Source organism: Desmodus rotundus, chromosome 10 (assembly GCF_022682495.2).
Source record: "Desmodus rotundus isolate HL8 chromosome 10, HLdesRot8A.1, whole genome shotgun sequence".
Classification (NCBI taxonomy): domain Eukaryota; kingdom Metazoa; phylum Chordata; class Mammalia; order Chiroptera; family Phyllostomidae; genus Desmodus; species Desmodus rotundus.
The window spans coordinates 34,930,577-34,945,844 of NC_071396.1; the positions used below are offsets into that span (position 1 = coordinate 34,930,577).

Genomic DNA, 15,268 nt, shown 5'->3' on the forward strand with positions numbered 1-15,268 from the left:
CCTCTGTCTAGTTTTGGAATCAGGATAATGCTGGCCTCATAAAGTGCGTTTGAGAGCCTTCCCTTGTCTTCAATTTTTTGGAATATTTTAGGAAGGAGAGGTGTTAATTCTTCTTTGAATTTGGTGAAGTGTTCCTGCGAAGCCACCTGGTCCCTGGCTTGTTTGTTGGGAGGTTTTGATCATTGATTACATTTCGTTAGTAGTTATCAGTCTGCTCAGATTTTCTGTCACTTTGTCCTTCAGCTTTGGATGATTGTGTGTTTCTAGGAACTTACCCATTTCTTCCAGTTTGCCCAGTGTGTCGGCATGTAACCGTTTGTAGTGCTTCCTTGTAACCCTCTGTATTCCTGTGGTGCCGGTTGTCACTTCTCTTGTATTTCTGATTTTATTTGGACCCTCCCTTTTTTTTCTTGATGAGTCTGGCTAAAGGAATGAGCTCTTGGTTTTATTGATCTTTTGTATCATTTCTAAGATTCTGTTTTATTTCTGCTCTGATCTTCATTATTTATTATTACCAGAGCAAGTGAATTTGTGAGCAAGTGAGTTTGTGCTCCTGCCCTTTAAGAGAACGCCTCGGTCTACAGCAACACTTTGTCTTTCTCAGCACAATCTGCTGGTTTTCACAGCCAGATATTGTGGGGGCTTTTCTTCCTGGCTCTGATGCCCCTGGCTTGGCTGGGGCCCCTTGCTCCTCCAGGGGAATCTCTGCAGCTGAGAGATCCCTCCATGTGGGACCTACCCCGTCTACGTGTCCACCCCTCCCACCAGTGTCTACATGTCTGCTTACACCCTAGTTGTAGGACTTCGGTTCTGCTAGTCTTCAGGGGTTCCCAGTGTGTTCTATAATGTAATTGTAATGTTGGCGTGGTCGTGGGACAAGGCAAGCCCAGGCTTTATGTACTCTGCCCTCTTGACCGGAAGTCCTCAATTTAATGCCCCCACCCCCGCCACAGATTTTAAAACTGAGGAGGACCTTCAATCTTACCTGCATGAAAGTTACCAAAAGACTGTGGCCACAGGAGGAGCCGTGTTGCATTCATGTGCTCAGAACATGATCTCAACCATGAGAGCTTTCCTGAAGTCCAAAGGCAGCCAGGACCTAGAGGTAAGAGAGCCCGATGACGTGTGCTACAGTCATAGACATTGCCTTGTGCTGGGCGTGGTCATGAGTTCATTGTGCAGGGCCTGGCGATGATAAGGTGAGGAAGGAAGTGGGCAGAATTCCAGGTCTTGGAAGTTGGACCTGGTGAACTCAGAAGGCAGAAATTGAGGCGGGTTAGGTCAGGTAATCACATGCTTCCCCTCTACTGAAAGTTCTGTGCTTGTCTGAGCTGCATGAATAAGCCGGTGAATGCACTGTACAGTCACCTAGGACGTCTGTTTTATAGCTCGCCATCCTCTAGGCGCACTGAAACAGGTCCCTGCGGGTTGGGACCTAGGCATCCGTACTGTTGAAAAGCTTCTCAAACGAGCCTTAGGCACAGGGAGGGTTGCAGAGCACTGCGTGGTCCACACCGTCGCTTCCATCCAGGGAGAGTGAGGCCAGGCTCCCCCTGCACGAGCGGAGTTGTTTACACACTCAGGCGGCTCCGACAGTACTTCATGGAGCCCCCCTGAGTTCAGATGTGCAGGCCTGCTGTGTCCACACCCGAGTATTTACTTTTTTTTTTTTAACCATGTTCATTGGAAAGATTGAAAAGAATATTCGTTTCACTATTATTCATTCAAATGAAGGAAGGGGGGAAAGGGAAGGTACTCCCCTTCCTAGGGCTTCCGGCGGCCGTGGGGAACTTAGAAATAATGAAGGGAAAATGTAACGTTCTTCTGTGTCATGCTTTGTGTTTCAGATGGACTGCCTGGCCCAAGTGAAAAGCACCCTCTTAAAGACCAGCAAAAGTCTCAGACAGCATATAGGAAAGAACCTGGGTACAGAAGACAGAGTCAGAGAGTAAGTAACTCTTTTTCTTTTTCTTTGTAAACCATTACTCTGAAACAAAACTCTACGACTTCCTTGATCCATTTGGAGTAGATGGCCCAAGTGCTCGACAGGTTTCTGTCACGGGTTGTTCACAATCTGCTATATAGTCTGTCCCCTGTTCACCTGATAACCTTGTCATTACTTAGAAGAAGTGATGGTTCTCCTTTTTGTTGTTGTTGTTTGTTTACGTAGATGTACGATTAAGGAAGGCACCTTCAGTTGACTGGCATTCAAAGCAGGTGTGACCACGTCTGTTTGTCTTTCCAGGTGCCAGCTTCAGGTGTTCCTGCGCCTGGAGCTGTGTCGGCAGTGCCCGTCGGTACCTGACCGTGTGGACACCGTGGAGCAGGCAGTGGAGGAGGCAAGTACATCGCCTGGTGCTGCCGGGCACATGCCACAGCTGCTCCCAGCCTCCCTGCAGAGAGGCACATGGTCATTTTGTCACATCTCCTTCAGGTGACAGATTTGCTGCGCACGGTGTGTTTAACCGAGGATTCCGCGTACCTGGCCAAGTTCCTGGAAGAAATTCTGGGCTTGTAAGTTTGCTGACCACTGCCTTAACTTTAAAGCTGCTTTCCTAAGAACTTCTGTGGTATTGTTTCAGAGTTAGGGGACTGTGAGGCCCATTTGTCATGCGGGTGAGGGAGGGAACGGCGACAGGGCCGTGGTGACGGACTGTCCCCTTTGAATCACTCTCTCCCGTAGGTACACTGACTCCATCCCCGAGACACTCGGGAAACTCTACGACAGCCTGGGCTTCGTCATCCCTCAGAAGCTGGCCGACGTTCTTCCGACAGACTTTTTCAGTGACGACTCCATGACGCAGGCCAGCCAATCACCGCTTCGTTCTGTGCCTCTTCCGTCAAGTGCTCCCAGGTCAGCGTCTGACGGCGCTGAATCCCACCAACTGCAGGAGCTTCGAACGCGATCGGCGAAGAAGAGGAGGTAGGAGCTGGAGGACCCGAAGGAACTGAAGGAACTGTTCTAGTGCGGACCAAGGGCGCACGGACACCACGGTCCAGCTGTCTTTGTTTGTGGTTTATTGACTTCCCTGTTGCCCTTGTGTCTGAAGCACAGGAGCCCATCCTTGGGATTTCCCTGGCACATTCCCTGGAGGCTACCATGAGTGTTGGCATCCTGCGACACTGTCACCCAGGGCACGCTCTGTGTTTGTCACGTAGCCCACAGTGCCCCTCTTGACCGTCACGGGCTCTCCAGGGACTGGGAGCTTTCCATGAGACAGGCCTCGGGTTTCAGCTTGCTTTTTAAGTTTCCCTTTGCTTTCATTATTCACAACTAGCTGAGTTTATAGTAGTTACTTTTGGAAAGTCCAGGGTTGACTGGTTTTGCTGTAAATCCAGGCCAACACCGAGATCACTGACCTTTATTCAGTTGTGTTTTATTTCACACTGTAGTTCCAGTCCGGCTTGTAACCTCTGCGAAGGGCATGTTGACTGTTTCTCTGTATTTTTAAAAGGAAAAATGCACTACGAAGACATAAAAGCGTTGCGGAGATTTCACAGACTCGTCGTCAAATTGAAATTCCCAAGGTGTCCAAGAGAGCCGCCAAAAACGTAAGTGGTTTCCAGGACACAGGAAGCGGCGAGCGCAGAGTTGTCCCTTCTGGCGTGAGTCACGCACGGGATGCCATGGAGTGGCGGCCCCGGGGCACAGGAGTGATAGGGGGTGTCTGCGCGAACGTGCGCACGGCCCGTGATCCGGGGACTATGGAGATGGGTGTGTGTTCGCGAGGAGCCTCTACCCAAAAGTGTGACAGTCACAGCTAACTGAAATTTAAAACAGCAAGCCAGAGTTCGGGATGAATAAATTAACTCAAAATATTTAGTGTAGGGAAGAATACTGACAAAATAATAACTAACATAAGCGGAGGCCATTGAAAAGTAGTGTGTGGTCGGAACAGGGCTTCGGCTGCTGCCGGAAAGTGCTTCTCAGCGCGCATGCTCTCTTTCCTTAACCGGTGAGGCGGATTTTGGGGAAGGCTTGTGGGTGCCGTCCTGAAGCCAGTGGTAACTGGCTTTTGTGACAGATGTGAGGACATCTTTATTGGCAGCAGAACGAAAGAAACCCAGGTGAAGTCTGTGGACTTAGTAGAACTGGTGTGTTGCTAAGGAGGGAAGGAGGGGGGCAAGTAATGTGTTAAAAGCTTTGAACTGTGTGAGTTACTGAGAAGAGTTAAAGTTCTGTGAGAACCAGCTTCCAAAGCGCCGATCCTCACAATGGAGGTTTGCAGTCTGTTCCTCGAGGCTTATAACTGCCCTCTGGAACCCGAGGTGGGATTGTTTTTAGAGTCAGCGGTCTTCACCTTCTCGGTAAAGCTTAAGTGTACGTGAGTAAGGTGCAGAGCTGACGGTGACGTGCGGTAACCGTTTGTGCTGCAAAAGCTGCTTCTCATACAGCGGAAACTTTCGTTTGAGATTGGCCAAGAAAGCTTGTTTGTTTGTTTGTTTGAAAGCTCACTTCTTTAAAACTGGATTTCCTGAGATCAGGATTCGATTTTAGTTGGTAAAGAGGGTCAGTTTGTTAGGTTTCTCTGCCTGCGTGGTGGTTCATTCTTCAATTATTCCTGGGCATAATTTTTAAAAATCAAAAAATATGTAAAAACAGTTCCATTGTTGACATGCACCTGGATTATAGGCTTCGAGTCCTCTGCTACAGTAGCAACTAAATGGCACCTTAATTCAGAGCAGTTACTAACAGTGTAGCCATCCTCAAGTTAGCTTCTGTGGGTGTTCAGGCATACGTAATCACTAGTAGAGTTGAATGACAGACGGTTAAAGGTTAGGGTGTCCCTTCTCCATGAGTCTCCAGAAGTGACCGCTGGTGACGGGGCTGTGTGTTCCCAGACCTCATCCTGCCTGTACCAGCAGCGCACACCGCGGGTTTGTGCGTGTGTTGTGCACACGCACGTGTATCACAAGTGGTGGACCCGCTGCGCCTCATCTGCATTTTTACTTTTCCGGTTAGGGACCTCGCCCCGGGTTGGTGTGTTCACGAGTCTTCCTCCACTCGGAGAGTCCTCCCAACCCTCTTAAATACCTGCGTTGGAGGGAAGAGCCGCAATTTGTTTCCCTCTCCTCTATGGGTGATGTGCAGGCTGTTGCCTACGTTGAGTTACTGCCCTGCAGCCTTCGGTGTCCTTGGAACAAGCATCTATTTTTGTGCCTTTTGCAACTTTCTGTAGAACCGGAAAGGTCAGAGGGTTTCGTGGGGAATTTTACTCTGATGTTAAATGCACGCCTATTTTCTTACTGGGTTTTCTTGTCTCTCAGGAGAACTCTCACCCCGGTCGTCAGCAGCCTTCACTCCCCCTGAAGGACACAGTGCAAGGTGGGCGCTTCGTTCCCTCAGGGCACCTGTGTGGGGACTAGAACACCACCTTTATTTTGACCGCGTGTGTTTAAGTGCTGCGCAGTCTTGTGTAGTTGTGGGTTAATGGAATGAGTCCAGATACCGTGTGCTAGCAGGACAGAGGATTCCCATGGTCTCAATGTGCTGCGTTCTGCAAAATAACTCACCTGAAATCTTTTTTTTTAAAAAGTCATTATCATGAAAATCAAAAAAATAAAAGACAGTGGAACTGGTTAAATGTGGGGCATCTAAGAGTGACAGTGAAGTGCGCTGCCCGGTCCCTGCTTGGGTCTCACATTTAGAAAGAAGAAAAGCTATGCAGGATATTGAGACAGCGAGAGAAAACTGGAAACGGGCAGCGGGCTGGGGGATGTGCCCTTGCTCTTAGGACACCGTGCTGAGGGCAGAGGCTGAAGTCGTGGTTCTGCCACTTGCTCTGCGGAGCTGGGGTGGAAATGCTACAAACGCAGAGGGGGCAGGAGACCCCAAATGATGAGTACACAAGAGTTTTAGCCATGACTCTGTTTACTTTACTAGTCTTTGAAATGTTCTGTGGATAGTAAATGTTTCGGAAAATTGGGGAAGACACAAAGTAACAAATCCACCTTAGCTCTCAGGCCATAGACCCGTCTCGTGGATGGCCTAAGGCAGATAACAGGTGGTGTGGTGTGGTGTGGTGTGGAGATGGGGAACATCTTTTGAAACTTCGGTGTTACTGGTGTCCTTGACGTTAGTGTTCACATCACTGACGGGAATCCATGAGGGCTCCTTCCTTTGCCGTTCTGTCCATGGCCGGTTCTCAGAAGAATTTACCACAGGCGAATTTTTGAGTGGCCTTCACTAGGCCATCTTAGGATGAAGGTGTCATTTTGCTAACCTTGTCAAACATTTCTTGATTTTTCTGCCTTTTCCCCTAACTTTGAGTCTAAATGGTCATAGTTTCCATGCTCTTAGGTCAGGAAGAGAATTTAAAATAACCTGGAAAATTAGTAAAATACTCAGAAGAATGAAATCTTTGAATAGTTTCTCACCACTTAGGCAGAGGCAAATACAAAGCAGCAGAGAGAGGGAGTGAGAAAACATCCCAACACTGGCACATGTTAAAAGACTGTGACTTACACTAGCCGGCCTCTTAAGGGTCACATCCACTTCACAGTGAGCGCAGCTCCTAATGTAAGCGCTGTGCGTGCTCTGTGCATGCCCGAGAGGCCGGGCTTTACGCTGAGTTTGTGAAGTGACTGACTTCAGTGAACCATGTGGGCGCGGCATTTAAGGAACCCCTATCAGTACATGTCAGTATAGCAGTTGGTCTGTGGGATGCTTTCCTGAAGCAGCTTCTCTCTGTTTTGGGTAACTTTCTTTTCCCAGGTAGGGCATTTGTTAATAATAATATTTGGCCTTTCTTTTTTTTTTTTTTTTTCTTCATGCTTTCAGAAGTGACCAAAGTTCGAAGAAATCTCTTCAACCAGGAATTTTCCCCTTCGAAGAGATTGGCAAAACGGGGGCTGCCTCGAAGCCACTCGGTGTCCGCCGTGGAAGGCCTGGCGCAGGAGCTTGACAATGCTGAGAGGCCCAAAGGTGCGTGTGCATGCCCCAAGGGAGCCGGCTTCCTGGACCCAAACCAGTCGTGAGACTTGTGTCATTGCAGAAGCTCATTAATCTCTGCGGGTTCCCTCTTCTCTGTTGTCGGTGTCCGTCGGCTTGCCCCTTGGGAGTCTCTCCAGGCTCTGATGAAAATGGAGTCCTGGTCTCTCTCCCTCTTCCCTTCCCAGCTACCGTGCAGACCAGCACCTATTTTATAGAACCAGTTACAAAGAAACAAAGGATGGTGATTAAACAGTTTTCTAGTCTTTTTTTTTTTTTTTTTTTTTTAGTGTTTTAGTTGGATTTTTTTTTTTTTCGCTTTTCTTCTTAAATAATTGAAATATAATTCATGTACCGTGCAACCAACCCTTTTAAAGTATGTGATTCAGGGGTTTTCAGCACATTCACAGAGGTTGCAACTCTCACAGCTGTCTACTTCCGGAACATTTTCCTCACTCCAAACGGAGCCTCATACCCACTGGCAGTCACTCCCTGCTGGAGGCAGCTATCAGCCTACTTTCTGTGTCTGTGCATTTGCCTATTTCCTCTAAGTGGGGGCATATAACGTGGTCTGCGTAAGCAGCCGTTTTCACGTAGCATACTGTCTTCCGTGTTCGTATGTGTTACACTGTGCTGGGTCTCAGCACTTCATTTGTTTTTATTGCCAGCAAATGTCGTGCGGATAAATTAGATTCTGTTTACCCACGCATCACCTGGCGGGCATTTGTGTTGTTTGCACTGTTTGTCTATCGTGAATTTACATTCATGGAAAAGAGTTTGTGCAGACACATTTTTAGTTCTCAGGCACATGGCTAGAAGTGGAGTTGCTGGGACGTAGGGTAACTCACACTCGCTCCTGGCCTTGCTGCTGTTTCTGGAGAAGTGACGTGTGTGCCGCTCACATTTCAGGTCACCGCAGACTGCTGACGAGGACCGTGGCTGAGACTCCGGAGCACAAGCAGGTGTCCAGGAGGCTGCTGCACAGACAGGTCAAGGGCAGGTGAGTGATGTCCTTATGCCGCTTCTCCTACCTCCTCACCAGCTTTGTGACTCCAATCTTAACTGTATTTCCTGTAACCAAAGAGCATTCTGTAAACTCTCTGAGGGCCTGCAGGAGGCGCTCTGTTCTGGCCTCATTCACCTGGCCTAATTTTCTTGAGGTTTATCCACGATGCTACATGTATCAGTAGCTCATCCTTTTGTGTTACTGAGTAACATACTGCTGAATGGATACTGTACAATTTTAAAATCTACTCATGTGCCAACATGGGGAAGGAGGGAGGCTTCGTTAAAGCCAGGCAAGGCTGGAGGCTCCGACCCCGCCTTCCTGTGCTGACCACGGTTCCCCATAGCAATTGCTTAGGGCAGGGCAGTCCTGGTCTTAAAGTCTCTGTCCTGCTTGACTGCCCCTTCCTAGTTCTCTGGCGAGAGAGCTGACTTTCCCAAGGACAGTTTTGGTTTGCACTTCTTGGTGTGTTCCAGTTGTCAGCTTCTCCAGCACCCAGTCTAGGGTCTATGAAGCAAAAAGGAAATTCCGGGAGCTCCCCAGCCGGGTCCCGAGTCCCAGCCCCGCTGCCTCTAGTCTCCCGCTTTGAGACTCTTCCTTACACGGGCCTCACACAATGACCGGGGTGCCTAGCTGTGCGGAAGAGGAAGACTAGGGAGAGGCACGTCCACTGTGGCTTTGTCACAGCTCTGTGTTGTCATTATTGGTATACGGGTTTCCCACAGGCGGGCACATTTATCTACAAAGTAAGTTACAAGGAAAACTGTTCTAACGCGGACAGTGGCGTCTGAGAGCGCTCACACGGGGCTGTCAGACTTCGCGGTCTCTGACCTTGTGGGAAGAGGAGCTGTACCTCTCTAACATGTGGTATTGTGAGTTAGTTATTAGTGATCGTGAATAATCCTTGTGCATTTTATTCCTGAAGATCCTCTGATCCCGGTCCTGACATCAATGTCGTTGAGGAGTCCCCGGAAAGAGGTACTCCTGGCACTTGTTGCGCGGTTTGGGGTTTTGTTTTACGTACGTGCCACTGCTCAGTGCGTCTGGAGGCACCTGACAGACACGGCTCCGCCCCCAGCACACGTCAGGAACACTGCCTGGTGAATGGTCGCGTCAAAAGTACAAATGACGGAGTTTCCAAAGACTAACTTCTTTCAGTCAAGAAATTTGTGTTTATTATAGAAAAATCAGACAGTATAGACAAGTGATCAAAATTTTAATGATCACTTGGTAATCCCATAACTCAGAACATTTACTGTTAATAAGATTTTAGCTTTAGCAATATTCTTACAGGTGATATTCTACACAAATGTGTGATATTCTACACAAATATACACATGAAAGGTACAGTTCTTTTTTTTTTTTTTTTACAAAAGCCACTTCACACATGTTCTTTTCCCCCCACACCATGCTGCATGGTGGCGGTCTAGTGGGTCAGTGGGGTTTTCGCACCTTGTTGGGGCCGCCTGTTGGCCCCTCTTACCCTTGTTACAACAATTAAGAAGTCAAATTTATACCTGTGTTTGGTGTAACATAAGTTTTACTTCTTTTGTAGGTGGGAGGAGGCAGGCTTGCACTTCCCCCTGGTTACTAAGTGTGATTCCGGTTTTGTAGAAATAAGTCTGAGAAGAAGCCCTCGAATCAAACAGCTGTCACTCAGCAGGACAAGTTCTGGTCCCTCTTACTCCGTGTCTCCGCCGAAGTCTCAAAGTGCGCAAAGAGGTCACTCACTTCAGCAGAACAAGCCAGGTAATGACACACTTAGCAACCTGTCTTCCGCACTTCACGCTAACTCCATCGGGAGTATTTCTGGGAAAAGAAGTTTGAAATCTGACCTTTCATTTCTTCACATGGGAGTCACAGACTACACACACACGTTTGAGGTTCAGGGCGGTGACCAGCTGAACGATCAGGGCCCAAAGTGCAGGATCATCCCTTTGGATTCTTGCAGCAGGTCATGCACACTATTCAGATCCTCCATGGATCGGAGAGGAAGGTACCGGCGCCCCAGGTGGAAGGTTATATCTGTGCGGCCTTTACTGTTTATCATTGAGCTTGTATCATCAGTGGTGCGTTTTTATATTATAGATTCTATTTATTTCAGTTGCCTACATTTCCTAACATAGGAGACGGAGTTAGCGGCAGTCAAAATTCAAGAAGGGAGCAAGACTGCAGTACTTGAAACACCACTAGGTGGGACTGTCCCACTAGTCCTTCTCCATGACAACTGTCATCTCCTTTTGTACGGACGGCTGCTGTCCGTATTCATGTTGAGAGTGCAGACGTTGAGAAAGATTTAAATACTGTTCATGTTTTTGACTTGCAGACCAAAGAGAACATTCTACCATCCCAAGTATTCCGTCTCCAAAGAAGCTTCTTTTCGGGGCCATGTCTCAGGGGCTCAGTCGCTCAGGGAAGGGCTCAGCTCGGACTCAACGGCCTTCAGGAAAGAAACTGGCTGCTGGGGCGCCCACAGACTACCAGGTGGGACATTTCTGCAGTGCTTCGGTGGTGGCTCTGGAGAAACAGGCCCCTCCCAACCTCACTCTCCAGTCCAGTCTAGAGTGTCTAGGCCTAGAGATTTGAGAAAGAAGACAGAGAGGTGGAGATCAGGAAGAAGAGACAAGAGAGACCCGGGGAGAGACACATTTGAAAAAGAAGGGACAGAGGCAGAGATCACAAGCAGGTCTGTGATCTCAAGCTGAGATGGGACAGGGGAGAGAGAGAGAGAGTGATCAATCAGATGGAGATCACAGACATGGTAGAGAGGTGTAGGGGGGGTCGGGCAGGTGTGGCAGGAGAGATGAGGGGGAGGGATCAGAGTGATGGGAAAGGGGGGCGCTGAGACAGCTAAGTCGGAGAGGGGAGAGGCTGGGCGATCTGGCAGAGAAGAGTCGCCGGGACACACCTTGCCTTGCTGGGACCCCGGCCCAGGAGGGAATGCTTACCTGCAGCCTCCTCCCCATCCTCACATGGCTGCACCTGAAGCTTTTTTACTAGTTTATTGGGGTGACATTGGTTAATAGGATTAGGTAGATCAGTGCATCACCTATATATTGTATTTGCTCCTGAATCTTTATTGTACATGTGAATGACAAAGGAGAGAAGCACCCAGGGTCTGCTTCAGACAAAGATCAGAGACGGTCTCGGTGAGGGGAAGGATACCTGGCCATGGTGGAGTGACGGGGAGGCGAGGCGTAGCATAGCTGAGTTACGCAAATTATTTATCTTAGGGAAACAGACTCCGATTGGATACAGTGCTTGGTGCTAGAAAAAGTGGCCAATAAAACAGCCCCGCTGTGGACATGGAAACGTATCTGTATTAAGCTTGCTGCTGTGGCCGACTGCGAGTCTCCCACTTGCCTTTCTCCCTGTCTTCGAGGTCACAGAAGCCGTCTTGAGGGGACACAGGTCACGATGCTCGAGCACTGACAGGTGTGCTTTTCTTCCCAGACTCTCAGGAAGAGTGCCCGGAAATCTCCTAGCTCTCCTGCAGCTGCAGCTGGAAGGCTCCCTCCTGGTACCTCGCAGTCGCCACTGCGCACCCCTGAAAGGCGCTCGAAGCCCCCTGCAGCCCGAACCCCAGCCCGACAGGCACTGTTCCGGTCCCTTCAGGATTCCTCCACGCATGGCTGCGATCTACCTTCTCCACCAAAACTCCTTGCATGGAAAGGATGCCCCCTGCTGGAAAGAGGTGCCTCTCCACTTGGAAAGATACCCAGAACTCCTACAAGGCCACATGGCCAGCCCCTTGGGTTTTTACAGGATCCTGCCTGGTCACCTGCCGTGAACTCCAGTCTGGGAAGCTTGTCTTGGCTGGCTGCTGCCGTGGTGCTGTCCACTGGCCAGTGCAGGCCTGGGAGTCCGACTCTCAGCATGGGCTCTCTCCAGTCGCACCCCCCCGGAGAGGCAGCGACGGGGGTGCGAGGGGACACAGCCCTCGTGGGCACACCTCCCAACCAGAAACACCAACATCCCCGCATCCTCAGAGCCTCTCAGGGTGAGGACCCAGCACAGAAACAGAAGGTCAAAGCTGTCAGAACCCCAGAGAGATCCGGGGACACACCCACAACGCCTTTCTCGCCTGTTTCTCCAAAGGAGCCTCTGCCCTCTCCCGTCTGTGAGGTTTCCCGGAGCCCACTCAGGACACCTCCAGCACAATCTCCTCCCCCTGGACAGGTGGACTGGAAAGCAGCCTGGAACCTGTGCAGCGGAGCCCTGTTTCTCTCCCATCCCGCCCCTTCAGCTGCCCCCAAAACCTCTCAGAGCGCTAACCATGATGTCATGCCCGGTCGGCCCCACTCTCACATCAGGACAAGGGACAGAAGGGCCTCTGATCCAGAGGGTGAGCCCAGCTCCTCGGCTGCTCCTGCAGCTGGTGGCACAGACAGCCCGGCTGCCATCACCGACACTGGAAAGCACCTGAAGGACATGGACCCCTCCTCCCCTCAGTCTCCCCAAAGGCACTGTGGCCCTGGGCCTGGCTTCAGCAGTGACTGGCATCGTTCCTCTCCTTTGCTCATCGCAGGGGACACGGAGCACCTCTCTCTCCTGGAGGAAGCCCAGTACCATGGTGCCAGGGGCCGGAGCAGCAATGCTTCTCCCACAGGTGAAGGTGTGGATGAGAGACCATCTCTGTCTCCCCTCGGGGATCCCCTGTCACCTCCTCGCTGTGGGCCCAGCTCCCCCCCAACACCGCCCTGCACCCTGAGCTGTTCTGAACACAGAGGGCCACGCCTGGCAGCCACTCCCACCCGGCTCTCAGGAGCCCCCGCCAAGATGCAGACTTACGAGGTAGAGCTGGAGATGCAGGCTTCCGGTGTGCCCAAGGTCGGAATCAAAAAAAGAGACGCCAGCCCTTGGTCAGAAGCTGAGCCCCCAAGGAGGGCCCAGAGTGTGCCCCCCGCTCTCAGTGTGCCCAGGGGCAGCAAGTCCTGCAAACCCGAGACCACCTACATGTCGACCCCCTGCCTCCGCCCCTCACACAGCAGCCCCAGCAAGAGTGGCGGGCAAACCTACATCTGCCAGTCCTGCACCCCCAGCACCCCCAGTCCATTTCAGACAGACGTTGGGGTTCCTTGGACACCATCTCCCAAGCATAGTGGGAAGACAACTCCCGACAGGATCAAGGACTGGCCCCGTAGGAAGCGGGTGGTGCTGCGCAGCCTGGGCGCCACCACGGGGCGGGGCGACGCTGGCTCGGACCTTCCTGTGGGCGGGTCGCTGCTCAGACTGGAGGGCAAGGAGCCGGGCCTCGAGCTCAGCATCAGCAGGTCTCCCTTCCTGGGGGATTTTGAGCTCGAGGGGGTGTGTCAGCTGCCAGACCAGTCACCTACCGGAGACAGCGAGTGGAAAGTTGAAGAAGCCTTTTCCTGGGGACAGTTTGGGTTAGGTCCCAGGAAGAGACTACTTTCCACCGAAGAAGAAGTCGACTGTGAAGCCAAGAGGGTCTGTGACATGCTGAGAGGGGACTGGGAAGTTGGTCAGAGCGAGGAGAGGTCCCCAAGGATGGGGGTGCAGCAGATCCCCGCCACGGGGGTTAACGAGGCACTGGTTTCGGGTAAGTCTGCTGACTTAACCTGGCTGGGGGGCTGGGAGGAACTGCTTCTCGAGGAGTCTTGGGCTCCTTGTGGGGCCCCGGCAGGCAGTGCTGACCACGTGCCGTCATTCCACAGGTTCTCCCCCGCTGCCCGGCTGTGCCCCACGCAGCTGCCTGTCTGCCAGCGGGCTCCAGGTGCTAACCCAGTCCCCTCTGCTGTTCCCCGGGAAGACGGGCTCCTCACAGCGCAGAGACGCCACAGGTAACTCGTGCAAGTCCTGGGGTCTCTTACCAAGGCCAGCCCTGCACCCTTTGGGTGACTCCCTGGAGTTAGCTTAGGGCTGCCAGGCGGTTGAATTTGGGAGGAGTCCTGGAGACTGTTTGATTATGGGACGGGTGGCTTTGTCCCTGCAGTGACGTGCGCTGTGCCCTCCCCAGGGAAATGCCACATTAGAACTTATGCACATTTGAACAGAAACCCTACAAAGTCCTACCAAATACTTGCGGTTCTCGAAGACAGTGACAGAGAAGGGCACATGGCGTGGTCCCTGGACTCTTGAGGACAGTGTCTCAGTTGGCCGTTTCCTTCATGTGTTCTGTACGTTCTGTCCAACAAAGGACCGGCTGTTGCCATTGGCCCTTCTAGAAGGCTGCAGGCCCCCCTTCCACCACCTGGCCTGGAAGAGAGCTGGGCTGAGCCTGTGAACCGCACAGGTTAGAGGATGTCCTTCTTGACCTTAAGGGCTACGCAGGAGGTGGGGACCTTCAGTGGGTCTCATCCCTCAAGACCATGATAGAAAGCAGGCAAAGTGGCATAAAGCCCTGCAGACCTTCTTCAGAAAGACCAGACGAGTAGTTGGACTGAGGTGCGGCAGGCGCTTTGCTTAAAGTGTGGACTGCCTGCAGTCCCAGCCCGTTTTCCTCGGCTGCGTCCTCAGTCACCACCTGTGTGCCTGCCTATTTCTAGATGAGGACACGGACGTATGTCCCCCAACGACTGAGGACTCGCCTTTCAGCCTAGCCTTTTCCAGGCGACGCCCAATCAGCAGAACCTACTCACGGAAGAAACTGATTAGCTAGTGAGGAGGGACCGGCCAGGGGACTTACAACCAGACACTGCAGAGCCGGTCCAGGCACCCCTGCTCCTCCGCAGAAGTGCTCCGGGAGTGCTGTTCTCCAGACGTGCCCGGCACTGCGGGCGCGTCCTGTGAAGGGCTCCTCAGCAGAGCGCCCAGAAGTTTGGTTCACCTGAGCTGGGCTTGCTGCACAGAGCAGGAAAAACGGGCTTCCGGAAACTGGGCGAGTTTGGAAGATGAAGGTAGGATCACCCCACAGGCATAAAGACATGGGCCGAGTCCCAGCCTGTTCCCCCCAGCCCCTGCCTGTGGTTGGGGGACGCTGTACCTCTGACGGCCTGGAGCCAGGCACGGACCTCCAAGACCAGGATCCCATTCCAGCCCCCCCCCCCGCGACCGTGACTATGACAGGTTGGGACAATGCTACCTCTTGTGAAGCGGGCCCCTGTGAAGCCACTACAAGGCTGGGACCCTGAGACAGGCGGCAGGGTAAATGTTTCACATTCCCTGTAACAATAAAGTTACCTCTGGCTGCTCAGCTTCCAGTGCATCACTGTACAATGCCTGGCCTAATGTTCGCTGTAACCATGGCCCAGCTCAGTGCCCCGAGAGCCAGGTCCCAGCCCAGTCCTCACCGTCTGTGGGGGGACTCACCAAGTCAGGGGTGGGCCGGCCTGCTGTGGAGTCCTGGTGGGGGGCCAGTCCGCAACCGGCGC

The 15,268-nt window shown here is 51.9% G+C and overlaps 1 protein-coding gene across 1 annotated transcript in view; it reads left to right on the plus strand.

The window, feature by feature from the left end:
* Nucleotides 1-14,556, plus strand: part of TICRR (TOPBP1 interacting checkpoint and replication regulator) — a 28,204-nt gene extending 13,648 nt beyond the window's left edge. Inside the window, exons 8-22 of the mRNA XM_045196618.2 lie at nt 954-1,105; nt 1,848-1,948; nt 2,246-2,339; nt 2,435-2,514; nt 2,684-2,923; nt 3,456-3,552; nt 5,269-5,326; nt 6,782-6,925; nt 7,841-7,931; nt 8,863-8,915; nt 9,552-9,686; nt 10,264-10,421; nt 11,391-13,497; nt 13,613-13,738; nt 14,444-14,556. Of these exons, the coding sequence (XP_045052553.2) occupies nt 954-1,105; nt 1,848-1,948; nt 2,246-2,339; nt 2,435-2,514; nt 2,684-2,923; nt 3,456-3,552; nt 5,269-5,326; nt 6,782-6,925; nt 7,841-7,931; nt 8,863-8,915; nt 9,552-9,686; nt 10,264-10,421; nt 11,391-13,497; nt 13,613-13,738; nt 14,444-14,556 (3,749 nt within the window). The remainder of the gene's footprint in view (nt 1-953; nt 1,106-1,847; nt 1,949-2,245; nt 2,340-2,434; nt 2,515-2,683; nt 2,924-3,455; nt 3,553-5,268; nt 5,327-6,781; nt 6,926-7,840; nt 7,932-8,862; nt 8,916-9,551; nt 9,687-10,263; nt 10,422-11,390; nt 13,498-13,612; nt 13,739-14,443) is intronic.
* The last annotated feature ends 712 nt before the right edge of the window (nt 14,557-15,268 follow it).